This window comes from Ochotona curzoniae, unplaced genomic scaffold (assembly GCF_017591425.1).
Source record: "Ochotona curzoniae isolate NIBS_2020 unplaced genomic scaffold, NIBS_Ocur_1.0 contig_2404, whole genome shotgun sequence".
Classification (NCBI taxonomy): Eukaryota; Metazoa; Chordata; class Mammalia; order Lagomorpha; family Ochotonidae; genus Ochotona; species Ochotona curzoniae.
Window position 1 is genome coordinate 5,380,496 of NW_024465451.1, and position 20,067 is coordinate 5,400,562.

Below are 20,067 nucleotides of genomic sequence, written 5' to 3' on the forward strand. Positions count from 1 at the left end.
TCTTAAGAAAATTGAGGGCCTGGCAGTGTGACCTAGCAGCTAAAGTCCTCACCCTGCATGTGCCAGGATCCCATATGGGCACTGATTCTAATCCCAGCAGCCCTGCTTCCCATCCAGCTCCCTGCTTGTGGCCTGGGAAAGCAGTCAAGGACAGCCCAAGGCCTTGGGAGCCTGCGCCCACGTGGGAGACCTGGAAGAGGCTCTTGGCTGGATTGGCTCAACTCTGGCCATTGCAGCTACTTGCAGAGTGAACCATTGGACAGATCTTCCTCTTTGTCTCCCCTCTCTGTATATCTGCCTTTCCAATAAAAATAAATAAACCTTAAAAATATATATATGTAGGGCCCGGCGCGGTGGCGCAAGTAGTTAAAGGTCCTCGCCTCGCACGCCCGGGATCCCATTTGGGCGCCGGTTCTAATCCCGGCAGCCCCGCTTCCCTTCCAGCTCCCTGCCTGTGGTCTGGGAAAGCAGTCGAGGACGGCCCAAAGCTTTGGGAACCTGCACCTGCGTGGGAGACCCGGAAGAGGCTCCTGGCTTCGGATCGGCATAGTATCGGCCCGTTGCGCTCACTTGGGGAGTGAATCATCGGACGGAAGATCTTCCTTTCTGTCTCTCCTCTCTGTATATCCGCCTTTCCAATAAAAAAATAATAAAAATAAATCTTTAAAATATATATATATATATATATGTAACAGCCTTGCAGGACCTAACACAAAAGAAGGAAAAGGCTATGAGGGTCAAATTAGATTTGCTTCCAATGAAAACAAAACAAAATACCTGGACAGGGCTTTTGGTACAATGGTGAAAACACGGAGATGGCCCTGTCCCAGCAGCTCCCACTTCGCTCCAGCTTCCTGCTGATCTGCACCCTTAGTGGGAACAGACAGCGCAGGCGGTTGGGGCTCTGCTACCTACACAGCTCACCAACAGAGTTCCTGACTCTTCTGTGAGGCCTGTCTCACCTCTGGTTGTTGAGAGCATTTGAGGAGTTGAAATCAGTGGATGGGAGACCTCTTTCTCAAATATTTTTCTCCTTCAAGTAAGCCAGATAAACTTTTAAAGTAGCTTTACAAAAACTTAAACAAGTTACCGAAAAGAAGCAAAAGATGAAAGAGCAAAGTACGGATTGATAATAGAACCAAGGAGCCTCAATTATACTGTAGAAAATCATTTTGTTCAGGAAAGAAAAATTCCATTGATTCTCCAATGGAAAATTAATCATTCACTATTTCAGTAACTTTTTTTTTTTAAAGATTTATTTTTATTATTTTTTCATTGGAAAGGCGGATATACAGAGAGGAGAGACAGAGAGGAAGATCTTCCGTCCGATGATTCACTCCCCAAGTGAGCGCAACGGGTCGATGCTATGCCGATCCGAAGCCAGGAGCCTCTTCCAGGTCTCCCACGCGGGTGCAGGTTCCCAAAGCTTTGGGCCGTCCTCGACTGCTTTCCCAGGCCACAGGCAGGGAGCTGGAAGGGAAGCGGGGCTGCCGGGATTAGAACCGGCGCCCATATGGGATCCCGGGGGTGCAAGGCGAGGACTTTAACCACTTGCGCCACCGCGCCGGGCCCTCAGTAACTCATTTTTAAAGAAGATTTATTTTATTATTATTTTTAGTGGAAAGGCGGATATACAGAGAGGAGAGACAGAGAGGAAGATCTTCCGCCTGATGATTCACTCCCCAAGTGAGCACAACAGTTGATGCTATGCTGATCCGAAGCCAGGATCCGGGAACTTCTTCTGGGTCTCCCGCAGGGGTGCAGTGGTGACCCAAGGCTTTGGGCCATCCTCGACTGCTTTCCAGGGCCACACGCAGGGAGCTGAATGGGAAGCAGGGCTGCCGGGATTAGAACCTGCACCCATATGGGATCCTGGGCGTGCAAGGCGAGGACCTTAACCACTGCGCTACCCCCAAAAGATTTTTATTGGAAAGGCAGATATACAGAGAGGAATATCTTCCATCAGATAGTTCACTCCCTAAGTGACAGCAATGGCTGGAGCTGAGCCAATCCAAAGCCAGGAGCTAGGAGCTTTTTCCAGGTCTCTCACGTGGGTGCAGGGTCCCAAGGCTTTGGGCTATCCTCGACTACATTCCCAGGCCACAAGCAGGGAGCTGGATGGGAAGTGGGCCACTGGGATTAGAACCAGTGCATTCAAGGCAAGGATTTTAGCCGCTACACTATCATGCCAGGCCCTCAGTAAGTCACTTAAAAATAAATTTTAAAATTTTAGACACTTTCACTTTTATTGAAGCAAACATATACAGAAAGACTATCATTTCATTCCCCAAGTATCTGCAATGACCAGAGCGCAGCTGACCCAAAGCCAAAAGCCAAAAGCCTCTTCTGGGCCTTCCACGCAGGTGCAGGGTTCCAAAGCTTTGGACTCTCATCTACTCTTTTCAGGTCAGAAGCAGGGAGCTAAATAGAAAGTGGAGCAACCAGGTTATGGACCAACTCCCATATGGGATCTTAGTGGGTGATCAGGATTTAGTTACTAAGTTACAGCACTGGGCCCAATGTTCAGATTAAACATTTATTTTTATTGGAAAGTTAGATGCAAGAGGACAGATCTTCCATCTGTTCATTCCCCAAATGGCTGCAATGGCTGGAGCTGTACCAACCAATTCAAAGCCAGGAGCCTCTTCTGGGTCTCCCACACGGGTGCAGGGGCCCAAAGTTTTGGGCCATTCTCCACTGTTTTCCCAGACCACGAGCAGGGACAGGATGGGAAGCGGGGCTGTTGGGATTAGAACCGGTGCCCAAATGGAATCATGGCACATCCAAGATTAGCTGCTAGGGTACTGCATTGGGACCCTAATTAAATGCACTGGAGTAGAGAACTGGGACTCAAATGGACACAGGATATGGAGTTCATGCTTGGTTTTGTTCATTGTTCATTGGTATCAATCATTTGATTCCCCAAGCAAGCTGTCAGATTGGACTGCAGTACCATCTGCCAAATACAAGATCTGATGTGGAGTGGGCTTGGAAGATCCTGGATGAACAAGGTGACACCATCCTTAGATGTGCCGTTAGGCTGCATCACACCTAGGTGGGATGAAGGGGTGAGGCTGGAGGGCTGGCTAAATCTGGCACATGCAAAAACCAGGGCTGTTGGGGCGGGGGGGTCGGGTCACAACTAAGCTGGTAACACTACTAGCATGCATGTGAGTTGACTAGGGTAAGTTGGAATGCAGCATCTTTGGGGGAAACTTCTAAACTAAGGAACTCTGACCACAGGGACAATCACAGGATTTGCAGTCTAGATCGTGGAATGCCATGTGTCGGGACTGGGACTTCTCAGCTTTTACACCTTTTGTGCCATTTGTTGAATATACATGGTAAATTTTGGAAGTCTTAAGGAAAAGCACAACAGACAAAATTTAAAAAAATGTCTTTATTCCTAAAGCGTCGATTCTTCCTTGTACTCTTTGTCCTGACACAGCTCACCAGATCCTGCCAATTGAAAAACACGATTATTCCCAAATGAAATTTAAGAATGTGACTTGCCAAACCCTTCAAACTCAACATTATTGAGAAGCACCAAGGAAATTTCTTCAGCGCAAAGACTGTAATATATTCCGTATATACTATAAACATTAATATATAGCATACCATATTAATACATAGGTGAATTCTATTACAATTGACTTTTGTATCATCCAAAAATAAAACTCAGCTTACCCAAAGATGTTCGGTTGTTGGCACATTAGGGCTTTCTTTAAATTGGCTCCCGCTCTGTAGCAGGTCTTCGAGAAATTGCTTATCCACCTGCAAAATATTATTTTCTTCACTATAAATTCTGATTATGCTTACTATTTTAGTAGCACATACATTCTGAGATTAAGTGGCTACATGTTTTGGCAGGGGTTCCCCAGGATTCAGTTAGCAAGATGGACAGCCAACATACTCAAGTCCCTGGCACTCGGTGAGACCCAAGCTGTTTATCACTCTTCTAGCTGTTGCTTTGCCAAGCTCTCTTGTTCCTCTACGTTGTAAGAATATGGAACAGAACCGGGAAAAAAAATCGGCATTTCCATTAACTCAACCTTTCTTTCTGGTTCTGATTCTCATTACTTAAATAGTGCACTTTAAAATGACAGTTTCTACAATATCCTATTGTATATCAATGTTCAAATCAAACTACTGAGGGGAATATCAAACTAAATCAAATTATTTTGGCTATTAAACAGCTACCTGAAGCTCCAAGGTCACTAGAGGTGAAGGGCTTTTAGAGACTCACCTTCAAGTTAGAGTCCTCCAGTATCAGCCAACATCAATGGTCCTCACCTAAAGAATAACAAGAGGAAGTTAGCACGGAAGACAGGGGTATAGAGCAGAGGCTTGAAAATGCTAGTTAACTTCAAAATTTAAAGAGTAAATATTCCAGAGACAAAGAGTGGGGTCAGTTACTGCTTTAAAAAAAAAAGAGAAACTTCATGGGGGACGGGGGGAAACAAAAATCTATAAGTATTCTTAAAGTAGCAGACACCTTGAGTTAGAAAGAAAGCTTTCTTTAAAATACAAAAGCCTAACTGTTTCACCAGTCTGAGCACAATGAAGCTTGCCTGCAACCCAAAATATACTATCCCTTATGTGGAGGTATGTGACAAGGGTTACCTTACCAATCGAGTGTATCAGCTTTCCCGAAGAAGCACACACCCTGCTGCTCCCTTCTCAGGCGGGCTGACCCCCTAAGCAGGAGCCCTCCCCTCACCCAGTACACAACACTGCAGTTTTTACCCTGCAATCCTATGATGTGCCCTGTTTGTCCCCCTCCATGTCCTCATTGAATTTTAAGTAGGGCAGGGAAGCAATGCCTTACTGGACAGCAACTGTGTCTGAGGGAGAAAACATTCACCTTCCTCTAATGCCTGGCAGGGCCACAGAGCACAGATTGACCTTGGTTCAAGCTCAGGTTTTTCTTCCTCCCTGTACCAGTACAGCCACAGGCGCACTGAACAGTCCCCTGTTGCACATGTACCATCCATAAGGGATACTATATCGTTTTGCATACTTCCCCCACTCTCCAGATTATCCCTAACCTGTTCTACATTCAACCCTTTCACCCTCCCTTCCCCTGATTAAAATCTCCTCAGCACTGGTGTTCAAAAGCAAAATTTTTATGATTGTTACCAGCAACTGTGAAATGTCCACAGTTGACTCTTAAAAATTGCCAATCATTATCTAGCAGCAATGACAGATGGGTAGCAGCAGTCAATCCCCTGAAGAGTAAGCAGCCACTGAGAACTGCACTAGCTGACAGCACTGGAACATTATCAGCCAAAGCCAAAACCAAATAAAGGCCCAGAACAAACATCCTGGCTCTAAAACCTGTCCAAAATCATTGAGGGAGAGGCAGTAAGTGCAGGACTGTGATCATGTCACTGCAGCTGACAATGATTAACAATAAGGAGACATGCAACCCCGTTAAGTCCAAAGCTAGTCACACGCATCTCTATTGGGGAGAGTGAACTATGCATTATCTGCAGCTTTGTGGCCTTCTGTGCAGAGTACCCATTTCATCTCTTTCATCTTTCAGAAAGCACCGGTACCTGTTCCAAGAACCTAGCAGTACGAAAACGCATTCTGGCATCACACCTCTGATCTCATACTGCTCTCATCAACGATTTCTGGTTTGGTTTGCAATTAAAAAATTATGAAATACAATGCAAGCACCTTGGTGTAGCATTACTACTGAAACCCATTTAATGTCCATTTTTTGACTGAGTGCTTTAAGAATAAACCCCCACTGTACTAAGATTCACAATTTCAAACTGTATACAAGAATCAAGTTAAGTCACAGGTTTCTCATTCTAAAGTGCAAAGACTAACCATGTGGAAGCAGAATAAAGCAAAATTAACCCCCCACCCCAATGATGTCTGAGGTCCATGTTATACCAAAGTACATTGTTTGAATATTCTTTCAGCTAAGAAGTTAAACCTACATTTTTATTTCTGAACTCCAACCACTAGAAGCCATGGTGGTCAGCACTGGCCACTGATTAGTAGGCTGACACAGGAGCCCATCAGGGTCCTGTGCCTGATGTTTGATCTGCATTTTATTATATGTATGGAGGAACTGAGCCAGTCACAAGTTATTTGCCTGATTGGACTACATAGGAACACAAACCTGCCCCCACTCTGAATCACTTGCTGGAGAGTAAGTAAGCTGTTGTGACACAATGAAGGAAATTTTAGTCATGTATGGAGTTTTCACCAGCATTTATGCACAGTAAGCCCAACTTTCCAGTCACAGAGAAAGCATCTAAAAGGTTGTTTTTCATGCATAACTGACAAAAAACCAGGTCAGAGACCAAAAAGACTTTGTGGGCCCAGTGGCGTGGCCTAGTGGCTGAAGTCCTCGCCTTGAACGTGCCAGTTCTAATCCCGGCAGCTCCACTTCCCATCCAGCTCCCTGCTTGTGGCCTGGGAAAGCAGTCGAGGATGGCCCAAAGCCTTGGACCCTGCACTCACATGGGAAACCTGGAAGAGGTTCCTTGATCCTGGCTTCGGATCAGCACAGCACCAGCCGTTGCACTCACTTGGGGAGTAAATCAGACGGAAGATCTTCCTCTCTGTCTCCCCTCCTCTCTATATCTGACTTTGTAATAAAAATAAATCTTAAAAAAAAAAAAAAAAAAAAAAAACAGACTTCGTAAGTCAAATTGAGGTCTGGAACAGTTGATACAAGTCCTAAGCAGCAAGGAAGGTGTTTTTGAAGTTTTTCTTGTAATTAAACAGTTTGGACTGTGATATCACATCTCTCAAAGCTAAGGGAGACAAATTCAAAAGGCTGCTCTGAACACATGCAGTCATCCTACAGAGCACGACGGAGTCTTAGGACGGGAATGACCAACACGTCCAGCTGCAGCTCCTTAGTTGCTGTGGCACACCCTTTACCCCAGGTCATAGTGGCAGTTAGACCAATCGCGTAACTTCAGCTAGTCACATCATGTTCCCATCTAAGCCCAAGTTAGTAACAAAGGGGTTCCCAAGGAGCTCATGTTTTGAAAACCTTCAATCACGTTACATAAACAAAAAAAGATTGTACTCTAAGTCTTGATTTACTCAATTTGCAGAATAATCACCAATGTTGCATACTGAAACTTCTGATATAGCCAGCCTAAGGGCAGGTCAGTTTGCTACAGCAGAGACTAGCCACCACGTGTGTTGTCTATAGTCCATGTCAAGGTGCAAAGATTTAGCACCCCAGTTTCCAAGTATGTTTTGGTTTCCTTTCCCCCCCACACCACTAGTGTTCCAGGTTATTGCCAGTTACAATACAGCTAGAGAAAACCACACACCTGAATCAGATATACCAAAGAAGCAAGTTTGCACTTTTTCTCTGAGAACTGCAACAGCACTGAATTCTGCCTGACAAATTACAGCTCTAATCCCAAACCCACACGGCTGTGATACAAGTGTTAGGTGCTGCACTGTAATTTCATTGTCAGAAGTGTGATGTCAGAATGCCCACGGAATAAAAGCACATAGCAAGTCACCAAGTTAGATTATATTGCTTTTTACCTACCTGTATGCAGTCGGCAATGAGAATCTTGGAGCAAGCAGGAATACTACATCCGGGTCCTAATGTCCATTGCCATTTGCGGTACTACGTTCCTCACAGTTACGCACTGCAGAAATGCTGGCTAAACGCAGTTATGTAGCAGGCCACTACTTTAATAGTGCATAATTGCAGTCCAAGAACACCAGAAAACATTCCGCCACAACTTGGTGGCTTGCCCAAGAAAAGCCAAGTTCCTAAATTTTCATCTGCCATAATATGCCACTTATAAAGATTGCACAGGTATAACATTACGGCTCCCCAAACTGTTATCTGATTAGTGATATAATACAGTACATCTAACAGGAGTGGTGGGGTTTACATGTCTTCACTCTATGTCATGAGCAGGCAGGATTAAGGTTTTAAGTAATGTGAGCCAATGGGTTAAGCTTACAGACTATCAAATGAATATACTGGGATCTTAAACAATGTAGTATATAAAGATTTGTAGAAACAAGTTTTTTAAAAACCAATGTTCCTCTTTAAATTACAAGAATAAAGTGGAGAAGAGGAAATGGGGCAGCCTTCCTAAAATGAGAAAAATGGCTACAATACTTCAAAAAATCATCACTTTCCCCTTCCCGCCCAAAGTTTCAGGTCAACTTTCAGGAAATTACTTATTTTAAGATGACTTAAATTCACATTAGGCTAGAATCTATCATACATTCCCAAACTTACTCAAAAGTACGAGTCTTACAACCCTTGGTACACTGCTCATGCAGTGATGGCGAGTCAAAGGTCAGTGGTCACTAAGTACATTAATTGCTAAACATCCTTTAGCAATTCTACAGCCCACAGCAAGGGTCTCAAAAGCCACAACTTCCAGGAGATAATCCATTAGCATCCTTCACCACTCTTCAAAGGTACAGTACTACCAAAAGCTTAATTTAAGGGGGTCTGTGCCAGCATCCCTTATAAAGAAAGGCATGTAATCTGAAAAATAAACTGAAACATTAATTTTATAGGCAGATTTTCCCACTTCCCCACCAACCCCCACCCACACATTATTCACGTCCACCCTCTGTGGGTGTCGCATGAACACCCTTATTTTCTTGTCATCAGTAGAGTCCCTGCAGTACAATTCAACCAAATTGTAACGGACTCCTTTTAAATCAAGTCCCTTGTTTCCACAAAGAGAAATCTCATATTTACCACCACTTAACTTCATTTGGTGTAAAACACCTTCCCTCAATTTATTTATCGTAGGGCTATCCCTACCTACTTTCAGTGGGTCAGTGAATAAAAAACGAACATGTCAGACTTTCTGCCTCAATTAGCACATTATGCACCACAAGTTGGTAATGTGCGCTTATATTCCACTGGTGTTTTAATGCTATCCTGCTTCCAATAGACAGAGTACTGAATTAACAATGGATCTCCTTATAGACTCAGGCACAATACTAAACTTCAGCATGTTTGAAAGGCTTGATTTAGAATTTCTTTTACCAATTAGCACCAAGAACAGAGGTAAAAGGCAGACACATTCCATAGTGAAAGTACTATAATGTACAGATTTGAATGGAATCAACTAAGAACAAAGCCAGCCATTCAATTGCTTTACTTAGCATTAGCAAGTTGCTTCTCTAGCATGTTTACACTGGGAAATCAGCCCCCGTTGTACTAGTAGACAACAGGAAACCATCTGCAATAGAGTTGGAGATTCAATGAAGTTGACAATTGACTGACAACACCATCGCAACACTCCAAAGCTTTATGGTGGGAAGATTTGCAGCATAAGCAATTCTTTTGATTCAGTGCTACATTAAAAGCTATATCAAACTGGTTAGCAAATTTGCAGTTAAGAATTGTTATCTGCAACCCTATTAGTCAACAATCACCACTCGCTCTTAGAAGAGGACCAATAGATTTTTATAGTCCTACAGATCTGCCCAACAGAGGTAGCACAAGGAGATTTAAGTTGCAGAGTACACCATGTGTGTATACAGCTAGCTGTACTTTAGGGTAACTAGCTTTCAAGCTGTTTCAGGCTAAACCCCATCTTTATAAATTACTTGAAGTAATACATGAAAAGGTTTCATGTTTAACAATCTTTAATTCAAATGTAAAAGTTCAATACAAGCCATTTGAAGGGCTTGGGATTCTGCTGTTCCTTTAAAAACAAGAATGGGGAAAGGCAACAAAAATCTTTCCATTTTTCAAAACCTTTCAACAAAGAGATAGATCATGGGGCCATGAAAGAGCCATAACCAAACCCGGTCTCTCCTCTACCAATCATCTTACATCCATTCCACAATCTTAATTACATATTCCTGAATGAAAAGATTTACAGTTCAGCTTTGCTTACATAACCATTTAAAAAATACTTAGCACCAAAGCTTGCTTCCTATAATGCCAAATAAATCATGAAACTACTTCAGTCTTCATCTCTTCGGTTTAAAACAAGGGGGCACGGATCTTTAGAAAGCAGTACTTAGCCTCCACATACATCTAGAAATGGCACTTGCCATTCAAGCCCTAGACACGTCCATGCTTTCAAAGTGGACTTCTCAGCCTAATGTGCAGAAGCATGAATGGCAAAGTTGAAGATCAATATTAACTATTTTTTTTCTATTTATTTGAAGCACAGTAAAAAAAAAATTGGTACACTTCGGAAATTCAGTGGCACAGGTACACTGCCATAACTTGAGGGACATTATACAGTTAAAAAAAATTAAAAAGGAAATAAAAAGAAAATTTTTTTCTCCTGTTTCAAACACTGCATTACATAATTTTACCTGCCCAAACAGACCATTTACAAATATCCGGTCAATAAGCTGCTAACATCCATAAAAAGGTAGCTTTCTTACTAAAATGCAAGAATTTAAAAGATCAGTATCTAAACAAGAAAGGACAAAAACAAACTGGAATGAAAGCCTAGATATCACACCTAAAATCGGGGCTTTTTGTTGGGGCCTTCATACTCTTCTCTGCCTCTACCATATCCTGCTGGAGTTCCAGGCCCCATTCCTCTAGGACCCTGTCCACCCACAGGCCCCGCACCTCCCTGCCCAAAGCGCTCAGTACGCTATTGGAACAGTAATTAACAGTTCATTATATGTAGTTGATGTCCATGTGTGTTAAGTAAATATTTTAGAAGGTTCCGTAGTCAACGTTCGTCGATACAATCACCAATGAGTCGATCCACAGGTACCGGGAACATAGAAAGGAAAAAAGGGTAATTTGAAAATTAGTTTACGATAATACATGCCTTGTGGTATGTTCCCACTTGAGCCATTCTCATACACCTGTTTCAAAGAATAGATCACCTTCTCTGAAGTGCTAAAAAGTTTAAAAATTAGTGCAGATGTGAAAATCCATTCCAAAATGACTTCTAAGAAATTTCACATCAGATTAACCCACTGAGAAGCTTGCAAACTGACTTTCAAGGTCTGAACAGAAAATTAAATCTCCAAGTAACCCTAAGAAGTAAGTAAGCTCAGACAGAACCAACTCACTCCATGAAGTGACAAAGACCTACTCACCAGTTAGTGGCATGTGCTGCATAAGAAACCTTGTGCTTTTCAAGATCTTAAGACACATCTGCTAAGTTGCAGAAATCTTAAAAGGTTGAATGTTTTAACAAAATGCTACCGGACTACAAAAGGAAAAGGCATAAAGACTAATAGATTCATTACCGGCACAGTTAAACTTGATTTAAAAAACTTGTGTTGCATATTCTCACAGGGATACCAACTTCAGCACCATCACTAATAACCAGAAACAATCATGTTCACAGAATTAATCTGTGATTTTGCAAACTGAACATACAGCCCACCTACAAATACCCAACTTTTCCCTTAAGTCTCTTGTAAATGCAGACACTGTTACAATTCCCTACTGTAGGTAGGTCTCCCAAGCAGCATGACACTAAGCTAAAGCGATTGTGATAAAGCAGTGACATCATCACTGGTCTAGTTACAGGTACCTGTAGACTGGAAACAGCAGAAACCTACAGGAATCAAGCCCAAGGCCATGCCTCTCCAAATTCATTACTGAGAATATTTCTCCAAAGAACCTCAAGTTGCAAGACAGATGAATTATTCCATGTATAATCTGGTGGATTTTACAAACATTATTGACTACTGGAAAAGCCTAAACTGCAATCCTTTGTTTAAAATCTTAATTAAAACCTTTATGGTTTCATCATGTACTTTAAAGGCTAGCTGGAGGTTTCATGGTTGCAGCAGCTCATAGTGCCCAAGAGCTAGCTACTGGTTTTCTAACATGTAAACTACAGGAACATGACAGATTAATCCTACAAATTTGATACATACCTAACAATGTCTTTAGCAAATATATAAACCCAACTGTTAGCCACATATTTTGAAAATTAATTTGAACAACGCTAACAGCACTGCATTTAACCCAGCCATTTAGAAACTCTTAGCTCTCAAGCCAAGGGTAGATTTTAATTAGGTGAGGCCCCATACTATATCCTTACGTTTCTATTTATAAAATCAGTCTTCTGAGCTACACACCGCAGCTCCCCCTTTTACCCAACGCCTACCTGTAGGGTGAACTACTCAAATTGAAGGCAGCTGTAAAAATGCACTGAAACCCACCACAACTCCGTACTGAAGATCTGTAAAACCCTAATGCAGCCAGTCACACCAATTCACTGATCATGGTGAAGGATCTACCAGGCTATCTGTATCCCTAAAACAGGATAGCGTGAAGAAGGGTCAGATCAAACCCATACAATTAGTATACAGAATTTTTTTTTTTGCTATCTTGTAGCAAAACAGAGATGTCAGTTTTTTTAGAAGATGTACCTACAGACAGGCCCAACAGGCAGAAAAACGACGAGTCAAAACACTAATCAATTCCCCAATGGGACAGAAGCCACAGCAAATAGAGATCAAAGTCCTACATGTCATAAAACAGGTCTAGACCTACAGAGCTCAAGTCTGACTCCTACTTATGGCAAATACCAGCTTGAACGAGTTTGCCATTTAATCATGTTCACTTGGGTGTAGAATAATCAGATACATTATCTAACCTCTAGATTTGGATTTGCTGTGCACTGGAAGTTCAAGAGCGCACCAGCAATAACAGAGCAGAAAGCACCTCAACCTACTAATTGCCAACAATAATTCCACATACTAACAACATCGGCTCCTCTGGTCACCATATTTTTAGGTCACCACACACTGAATTCTACATTGCCAAAGTATCCCTCAGCATTATATGTTCACCATGTGGTAAGAGGGGAACTAAGAGGTCCAGTCAGAACCTACTTAAAAAAAAATAAGCAGATTCAGTTTTGGGAATAATTTCCTTCGTACTACGTCCCACAGGATACATTACCATGTCGCTTCCCATCATGGAACCACTCATGGTTGCTGGTGGAACTCCAGGGTTAGCTTCGTAACCTATGCCACCACCACCACCTAGAGGTGGAAATTTCTGGCCTCCTGAACCATAGGGATCTGGGAAACAAAAACATTGGTTACATCTCCACCAGAATACAGCTTCCAGTAGCTATTGTTGATTTAGCTTTCATACCTACCTCCCATGTTCATTGCTCCTCCACCTCCCATTCTCATGTCTCTTTCTCTCTGGAAGAAATAAAGCATCTTTCATTCACCTGTACTAAAGAAGGAAAGCTCCTAAAGGCATTTGTGCCACCATCTAATGTATTTTTTAAATTGGCACTACGAATTAATCAAACTCCAATCCCAACACTCCACCAGAAGTCAAATTTGTCCTATGCAATAACGCACTCAAAAACTTAAACTCAGAGTACTCAAACACTTATTTAAAAAAAGCAGGGGGGCAGCAGGGACTCTGGTCTAGCCTTTTAAGTAGTTGGTTTGGACATCTGCATTCCATTCTGGAGTGCCTGGGTTACAAGTCCAGCTTCCTACTAAGGTGCCCTTGGAGATGTTGGCACAAGGAGATAGATGGCGCCTCCTGGCTCCTGGGCTTCAGCCTGACCCAGCGCAGGCCAATTAGAGCATTGGGGAAGTCTCTCAAAAGGAAAATTATCTTGAAAATATTTTGGAATACATGTGTACTTTATGCAAAATGCTCATTTTCCACAGCTGTTCTTGCGAATACTTTTGTATTTAAATGGTTAAATAACCTACAAATTTTAGTTGACTTACTGGGTCCATGTAACCCATACGGCTGTAACTTTCCTCTCTTTGGCGTCTCATTTGTTCTTCCATCTCCCGTTGACGGATCATCATCTCCTCTTCCCTTCTACGTCGTTCTTCCTCTTGCCTACAAATATTAAATGTATAAACCATCTTTCAATATTTAATTTGAAGAAAACTAGCAGTTTTCCTAAGAAAGTTAAAGTCTGGATTAGGACAAAGGGATCAGAACATTAGCTCAGCTAGCTAATCGCGCACCTCAAACTGCCAGCAATACCATACAGCCACTGGTTCATGTCCCCGCAGCTCTACTTCCCCACACAGTTCCGATTATGGTGAAAGCAGCTGAGGATGGACCAAAGCCTTGGGATCCTGCACCCGTGTAGGGAACCTGGAAGATGCTCCTGCTTTTGGACCAGCTCATTTTTGGCTACTGGGGGGTGGGGGGGGCGGCTAACCATAGCATGATAGATCCTTCTGTGTAAATAAGTCTTTTTTAAAAAAATAGCAAAAAAAAAGCAAAGCATTATCTCCTGGCAAGCAAAGTATTTCATCAGCAAAAAACCTTTCATTTGACTATACAAGGTTCATAAAACATGCTGTGTTCATACTACGATCTTCCTTAAAAAAAAAAGGGGGGGGCCAATATTGTGGCACAGTGGGTAAAGCTACCATCTGCCATAGTGGATCCTGTAGTCATGCCAGTTCAACTCCCAGCCGCTCCACTTCCAATCCAGCTCCCAGGCGACCAGCAAAAGCAACAGGACAATCCAAGTGCTTGGGCTCCTACACCAGTGGGAAACTGTGAGCAAATTCCTGGCTGTTTCCTGCAGCCAACTGGGGAGTCCAACCAGTAGGCAGAAGACCTTCCTTAGTCTTTCAAATCAATATTTGTAAGGCAGTTATGGAGACCGAGAGAAAAAAGGTCTTCCATCTCCTGATTCATTTCATAAAGGGTCACTAGTGTGACAGAGCCCTAAGGCACTTTGGTCCTCATTTCACCACCCAAGCACAAGCAGTAAGCAGTTCCAGAACTGGTGCCCCTGAGGAATTGAACTATTACATGTGGAAAGTAGTATTAGCCAGTTGTGCAATAACACTGGCATTTGAACCTTTATTTCCCTTTCCACAAACTTTGACAATCTCCCAACTGGAACAATTACAAGTGCTATTATTATGATGTCTGCCATGGTGTGCATGCAAGGCACTGTAAAGAAAAATGTAGGATGCACGCATCTTACATGTGGGGCCAATTATCTGCCTCCCAATGAACTTAATGCTAAAACCAGCATAGGACCCTAGGAGAGCAGAGCAGCGAGAACATTTCCCCCCATGCCCTCAATATCAGAATTTCAGTGCAGAGAAGTTTCAAAGGAACAAACTTTACCTCAATTGCATTTCTTTACGCTTCTGCATTTCTTGATTGTGAAGCTCTTCCATACGTCTTAATTCTTCCTGGCGTCTCATTAGATCTAAACAGCAGAAAACGTTGTTTTGGCTACACATACAATAAGGCTTTCATATTCAAAAGGCAACTTGGGAGAATTTTTACCTTGGCGCAAAAGATTCGCCTGATGCTCATGGTAAGCATCTTCCATCTCGCTCTCCAATTTATCCTTTGCATCCTTCATATTTTTTTCAACTTGTTCTCTCTGCTGTTTCTCCATTTCATCCAGAGACTTCCATCGCTGGGAGTACTCATACTCAAATGTGCCATGCTGAGCAAAGCGAGGAGGAGTTTCTCTCTCCCTGAAAAGACGTGGAATTTTAGCTGGATGCATACTAGGATTCCTTGAAGAATGGTCTTTTTCCAGGGCTAACGTTAGTAAGGAATCACATAGGTGCACACGGAAAACATTCCCTGTCATCAACCTTGTAGATTAATTTGCTTATTTATGACCAACATGCTTTAATAATATTTAAATACATAAACACTCACTTTCATGCTGTATCAATTAGAAATCACGATCGTAGAAACAATATGGTTAGAAAGCCCAAATTGGGGCCTGGCACCATGGCCTAGCAGATAAAGTCCTCGCCCTAAAAGTAACGGTTTTAATCCCAGCAGTGCCACTTTCCATCCAGCTCCCTGCTTGTGGCCTGGGAATGTAGGATGACCCAAAGCCTTGGGACCCTGCAGCCGCGTGGCAGACCTGGAAGAGCTCCTGGCTCTAGATCGGCGCAGCACCCACCGTTGCGCTCACTTGGGGAGTGATTCATCGGATTGAAGATCTTCCTCTGTCTCTCCTCTATGTATATCTGACTTTCCAATAAAATAAAATAAATTAAAAAAAAAAAGAAAAGCACAAACAGCTCCAACACAATGAGCAAGCAATCCCAGGTCCGCTCAGAACAGCACATTTAGCTGGTTTCCAAGCTCAAACACTGTCTGCCAAAACACTTCACAATCTCACTAAACGAGCAACGTCAAATAGCCCACTACTAAATAATTCTGTTGACGTTTTAAACAAAATCGGAAAGTCAGAGCGAAGACATTATTTTCATCAGCCTTACTTTTGATACATGGGATTCTTCTGAGCCAGCTTCTCGGGAAGGCCGTCCTCGTCGTCTAGCTGTTCCAGCGGCTCCACAATGACTGGACGCGGAGTCCTGAGGACAGAGAGCCCATGTCAGCCGTCGCATGGCGACCTCCTCCTTCAACACGTGAACGCACTCAGCAGAGGATGAACACACCCGGGGACACTTACGTTGTCAGCAGGAACACTCCTTCGCTGCATCGTTCGAAAGCCTTCCTTGCTGCTGGCTTAGAAGCAAATTCCACGATACCTTTCCCTGTGGATCGCCCACGATCATCCACAATTACAACAGCCCTCTCAATCGGACCAAACTGGCTAAAGGCTTCTTCCAACAGTTCATTGGAAACATACGGAGACAGATTGCGAACAGAAAGGGCGGCAGCATGTGTGGCAAAGCGAACCCGAAGCTGTCTACCCCTCATGGGCGTATCATCAAGTTCAGCTTTGGCAATCTCAGCCAGAGCTCTAGATTCCTGTAAGTATTGGGGAAACTCGTGTCAACGACCCAAACCAATCCTAATTCCTCCCCAGCCATCCCTCCACCTCCAACCAACCCCACCCCCTTTTCCTGAGCAGCAAGTTATCTCCTGAGCAGGTGACATGTAACCAACTCCATCTCTCCCGATTCAAAAAACATTCGCAATGGGCCAAAGCCAGCCCCTCGTATTTCCTCACACTATGCGAAATCAAGCAGTTACACTCACAAGTTTAATAAATCCGAATCCTTTGCCTTTGTTGATAAAAACTTCTCCGGGCTCTCCGTATTTAGCAAACAACCTTTTGAACTCGTCCTCAGTGATATCAGCGGGTAGGTTCCCAACGAACAACCGACAACGCTGAGTGTAAGTTTTCTCTCCAGGCCTCCTCAGCAGAGACAAGTTAGCTTTGAACCCCTAAGGAAACAGGGAGAGAATGTTTCGAACGCCAAGCACGAAAACCCCCGACTGGGCTTTTCCGTTTAATATCAAAACGGAGCTTCTCCCAACACTAGGAAGAGACGCTGGAACGCAATCCCCGCCTGGGCGGCACAAAGAATCCCTTCTCAACCGCTCACTAACCCCGACATGCACGCAGCCGGCGGAGCGCCCCGACTCCCTCGGCCACCGACCTCAAACATACAACCGACCCGGGACCAGGACGGCCCGGCCCGCCACGCCGCGGGCCCCACTGCCACCGACCTCAAAGACCCCCCATCCGACCCAACAGGTCCACCACGGCCCGCTCCCAGGACCCTAGCCCCACCGCACGCCTCCTCCCCGGCCACCCCTTTCCAACACAGCCCAGTCTACCAGGTCCCGCGGCCCCCGGCCGGCTCCGACCTCCCAGACACCCAGAAGCCCACCAGATCCACGCCGGCCCGCCCCCAGGGTCCCGCCGGCCCCGGTCCCACCCCGCCGCGCACGCGCCCCTCGCGCCGCCGACAAGATGGAGGCCTGGCATGGCGCGGAGAGCCGAGGGGGCCGCCGCCATCTTAGGAGCGACTCACCTCCGAGTCCGAGATTTTCTCTTCGCTGCGGCCGCCGGGCCCGCCGGGCGGAGGGCCCTGGTGGTGCTGCTGGTGGTAGGGCGGGTGATGCTGGCGACCCCCGCGAGGCTCCCCGCCGCCCCGGTGCGGAGGCTTCGGGTGCACGCCGGGCGTGCCCAGGCCCGGGCCGCCGCCGGGTTTCGGGCCTCCGGGCATCTTGCCTCCTTTCGGGCCTCCGGGACCGGGACCCGGCTTAGGCCCTGGCCCCGGGACGGGGCCGGCGGCCGGCGGGGGTGGAGGCGGCGGGCCGCCCCCGGTCTGCGGGGGAGTGGTCGGGACGCCGCTGGTCGGCGGGGCCGGCGGGGGCGCCCCCGGAGGGGCGGCGGTCACGGCGGGGGGCGGCGTCGGGGTGGGCCCCGGGCCCGGAGGGGCGCCGGTGGCCGGCGGCGTGGCCGGTGGAGCCGTGCCCGAGGCCGGCGGCGCCGTCCCGACCCCGGGAGCCGGCCCGGGTCCCTGCGGCACGACGGGCTTGGACGAGTCCTGCTGCTGCTGCGGCGGCGGCGGCGGCTGCTGCTGAGGATGCGCTTGTGGATGCGGCGGCGGCGGCTGATGCGGCGGCGGCTGCTGTGGAGGAGGTTGCTGCTGCGGCGGGGGTTGCGGCTGCGGCTGCTGTTGCTGCTGCTGGTGCGGAGGCGGCGGCGGGATTGGGGGCTTAGGGCCGCCCGGGCCGGGACCCATCGGACCACGGTTCTGGTTAAGGCCCATGCCTGGCGGCGGGGAGCGGAAGTCGTGAAGGCCACCGCGGCCGCCGCCTCCTCCGCGCCGGTGGAAGCCGCCGCCGCCGCCGCCGCGACTCCGGAACCGGTCCCGAGACATTGGTGCGGTCAAGGGGCGGTCGAGGCAGAAGCGCAGAAGACGCTCGGGGAACGTGGAGGCCACCTTGCTTCGCACAAAATGGCGGATGACACAGGCGGCGCGCCGCCTTTGTCCTCTTCTTATATAGCCCAGGTTCTCACAGACCCGCCTACTAGTTGATGGACAAGTTACAGCAGCCAATGGCAGACGCGGTACTAGATGACGCTGCGTGACGAAGAGCGAATCTTTCCAATTGGCTTCCGGTAAGAGGCGGGAAGAATACGTGCGGAGGGGGCTCTGAAGTTTCCGGTTGGCCAATGAACTAGAGGAAGCTGGCTGTCTGCCGCTGTGATTTGCTAGGGGGAAATTTGAATGGTTCGCTGGAGCGATTTTCCGGGGAAAGCCAATAACCAAGTCCTTAAGCAGCCATGGATTTCTCGGGCTTGATTGCTCCTGTTAGCACTTGGGTGATAGCGTTGCTTGGAAAAGCAAATGCTCTACGGGTTCTGAATCGCAAACTGAGGCGCTGTTACCAATTCTAGCTCAGGCGGAGCCAGTAAAGTTGGAGAAATAAAATCTTTGCAATTGTAAGCACACCTCACCTATAGGGATTTCAGCATGGAACCTTGTAGAAATACAGGGTTGTTGGGCCAGACGCGATAGTTCAATTGGTTAATCTCATGCAAACGTCGGTATCCATATGGACGCCGGTTCATGTCCCGTTGGCCCCACTTAGCTTCTAGCTCCCTGCGTGCGGCCTGGGAAAGCAGTCGAGGACGGCCCAAAGCCTTGGGACCCTGCACCCCCCGAGGGAGACCCAGAAGAAGCTCCTGGCTTCCTGTCATTGGGCTTTGACCTTTGCGGTCATTTGAGGAGTGAACCAGCGCCCGGGAGATCTTTCTGTCTGTGTCTCCTTCTCTTTGTAAATCTGCCTTTCCAATAAAAAAAATATATATATATATATATGTATATTATATATATATACTTTTAAGCAGGCATTTGTTCTAGTGGTACCTGCTGCCTTTATGGGACTGCCCAGGTTCCAACTTTCTGCGAAGGCACGTCCCAGGCAGCAGAAGTGATGGCTCAAGTGCTTGGCTCTGTTCCACTCTCTTGGGGAGCCTGCCCTGATGTCCTAGGTCCGGGGTCTTATCCTGCCCCAACCCTGCCTGGAGGAGCTGCATTTAGGGAATGAACCATCAGATGGGAGATCTCCCTGACTGTGTCAGTCTCTTTCTGTCTTTCTGCCTTTCAAATACTGTTTTCTTTTTTTATGTAAGTTATTCCAATATCCCTCCCTGGACCCGGCACCATTCCTTCTTCCTCTCAGCTCACGAAATTCTCACCAGTCCAGCCATCCACCAATCAGATGTAACCCAGCATTTCACCTGAGAATCCCACCCCCAATCTTCCAGCCCCTTCCCCAATACCACCAACTCACCAATGATCCCCAGGCACTAATCCCCTGGGGCCTGCCCTCAAACCCTCCCAATCCCCACCCCCCCAACCTTGTGGGTCTACCTGCATAAAAATGCCCCAGCT

The 20,067-nt window shown here is 46.0% G+C and overlaps 1 protein-coding gene across 2 annotated transcripts; it reads right to left on the reverse strand.

Annotated features, from left to right (window-relative positions):
• Positions 1-3,385: 3,385 nt before the first annotated feature.
• SFPQ (splicing factor proline and glutamine rich) lies at positions 3,386-18,643 on the reverse strand. 2 transcript variants are annotated; one of them, XM_040974187.1, is made up of 13 exons: positions 17,692-18,635; positions 16,910-17,098; positions 16,377-16,678; positions 16,183-16,278; positions 15,221-15,417; positions 15,056-15,140; positions 13,678-13,795; positions 13,080-13,128; positions 12,878-12,999; positions 7,538-10,595; positions 4,247-4,293; positions 3,688-3,774; positions 3,386-3,459 (listed from the first exon to the last, which is right to left on the reverse strand). In XM_040974187.1, exons 1-10 carry the CDS (start codon positions 18,544-18,546, stop codon positions 10,458-10,460), a joined length of 2,151 nt encoding a protein of 716 aa, XP_040830121.1. In that variant the 5' UTR covers positions 18,547-18,635; the 3' UTR covers positions 3,386-3,459; positions 3,688-3,774; positions 4,247-4,293; positions 7,538-10,457. The 2 variants fall into 2 exon arrangements, with proteins under 2 accessions (XP_040830121.1, XP_040830122.1); XM_040974188.1 differs by lacking the exon at positions 7,538-10,595 and having other exon boundaries at positions 17,692-18,643.
• Between the last annotated feature and the right edge of the window lie 1,424 nt (positions 18,644-20,067).

Excerpts from the sequence above, each read along its gene's own strand:
- SFPQ (XM_040974187.1), bottom strand. The coding sequence starts at position 18,546 with ATGTCTCGGGACCGGTTCCGGAGTCGCGGCGGCGGCGGCGGCGGCTTC. Across the intron at positions 13,796-15,055 it reads CGTAAAGAAATGCAATTGAG|GCAAGAGGAAGAACGACGTA; the intron begins GTAAAGTTTGTT and ends TAATATTTGTAG. Across the intron at positions 10,596-12,877 it reads CCATGATGGGAAGCGACATG|CGTACTGAGCGCTTTGGGCA; the intron begins GTAATGTATCCT and ends CTGTTCCAATAG.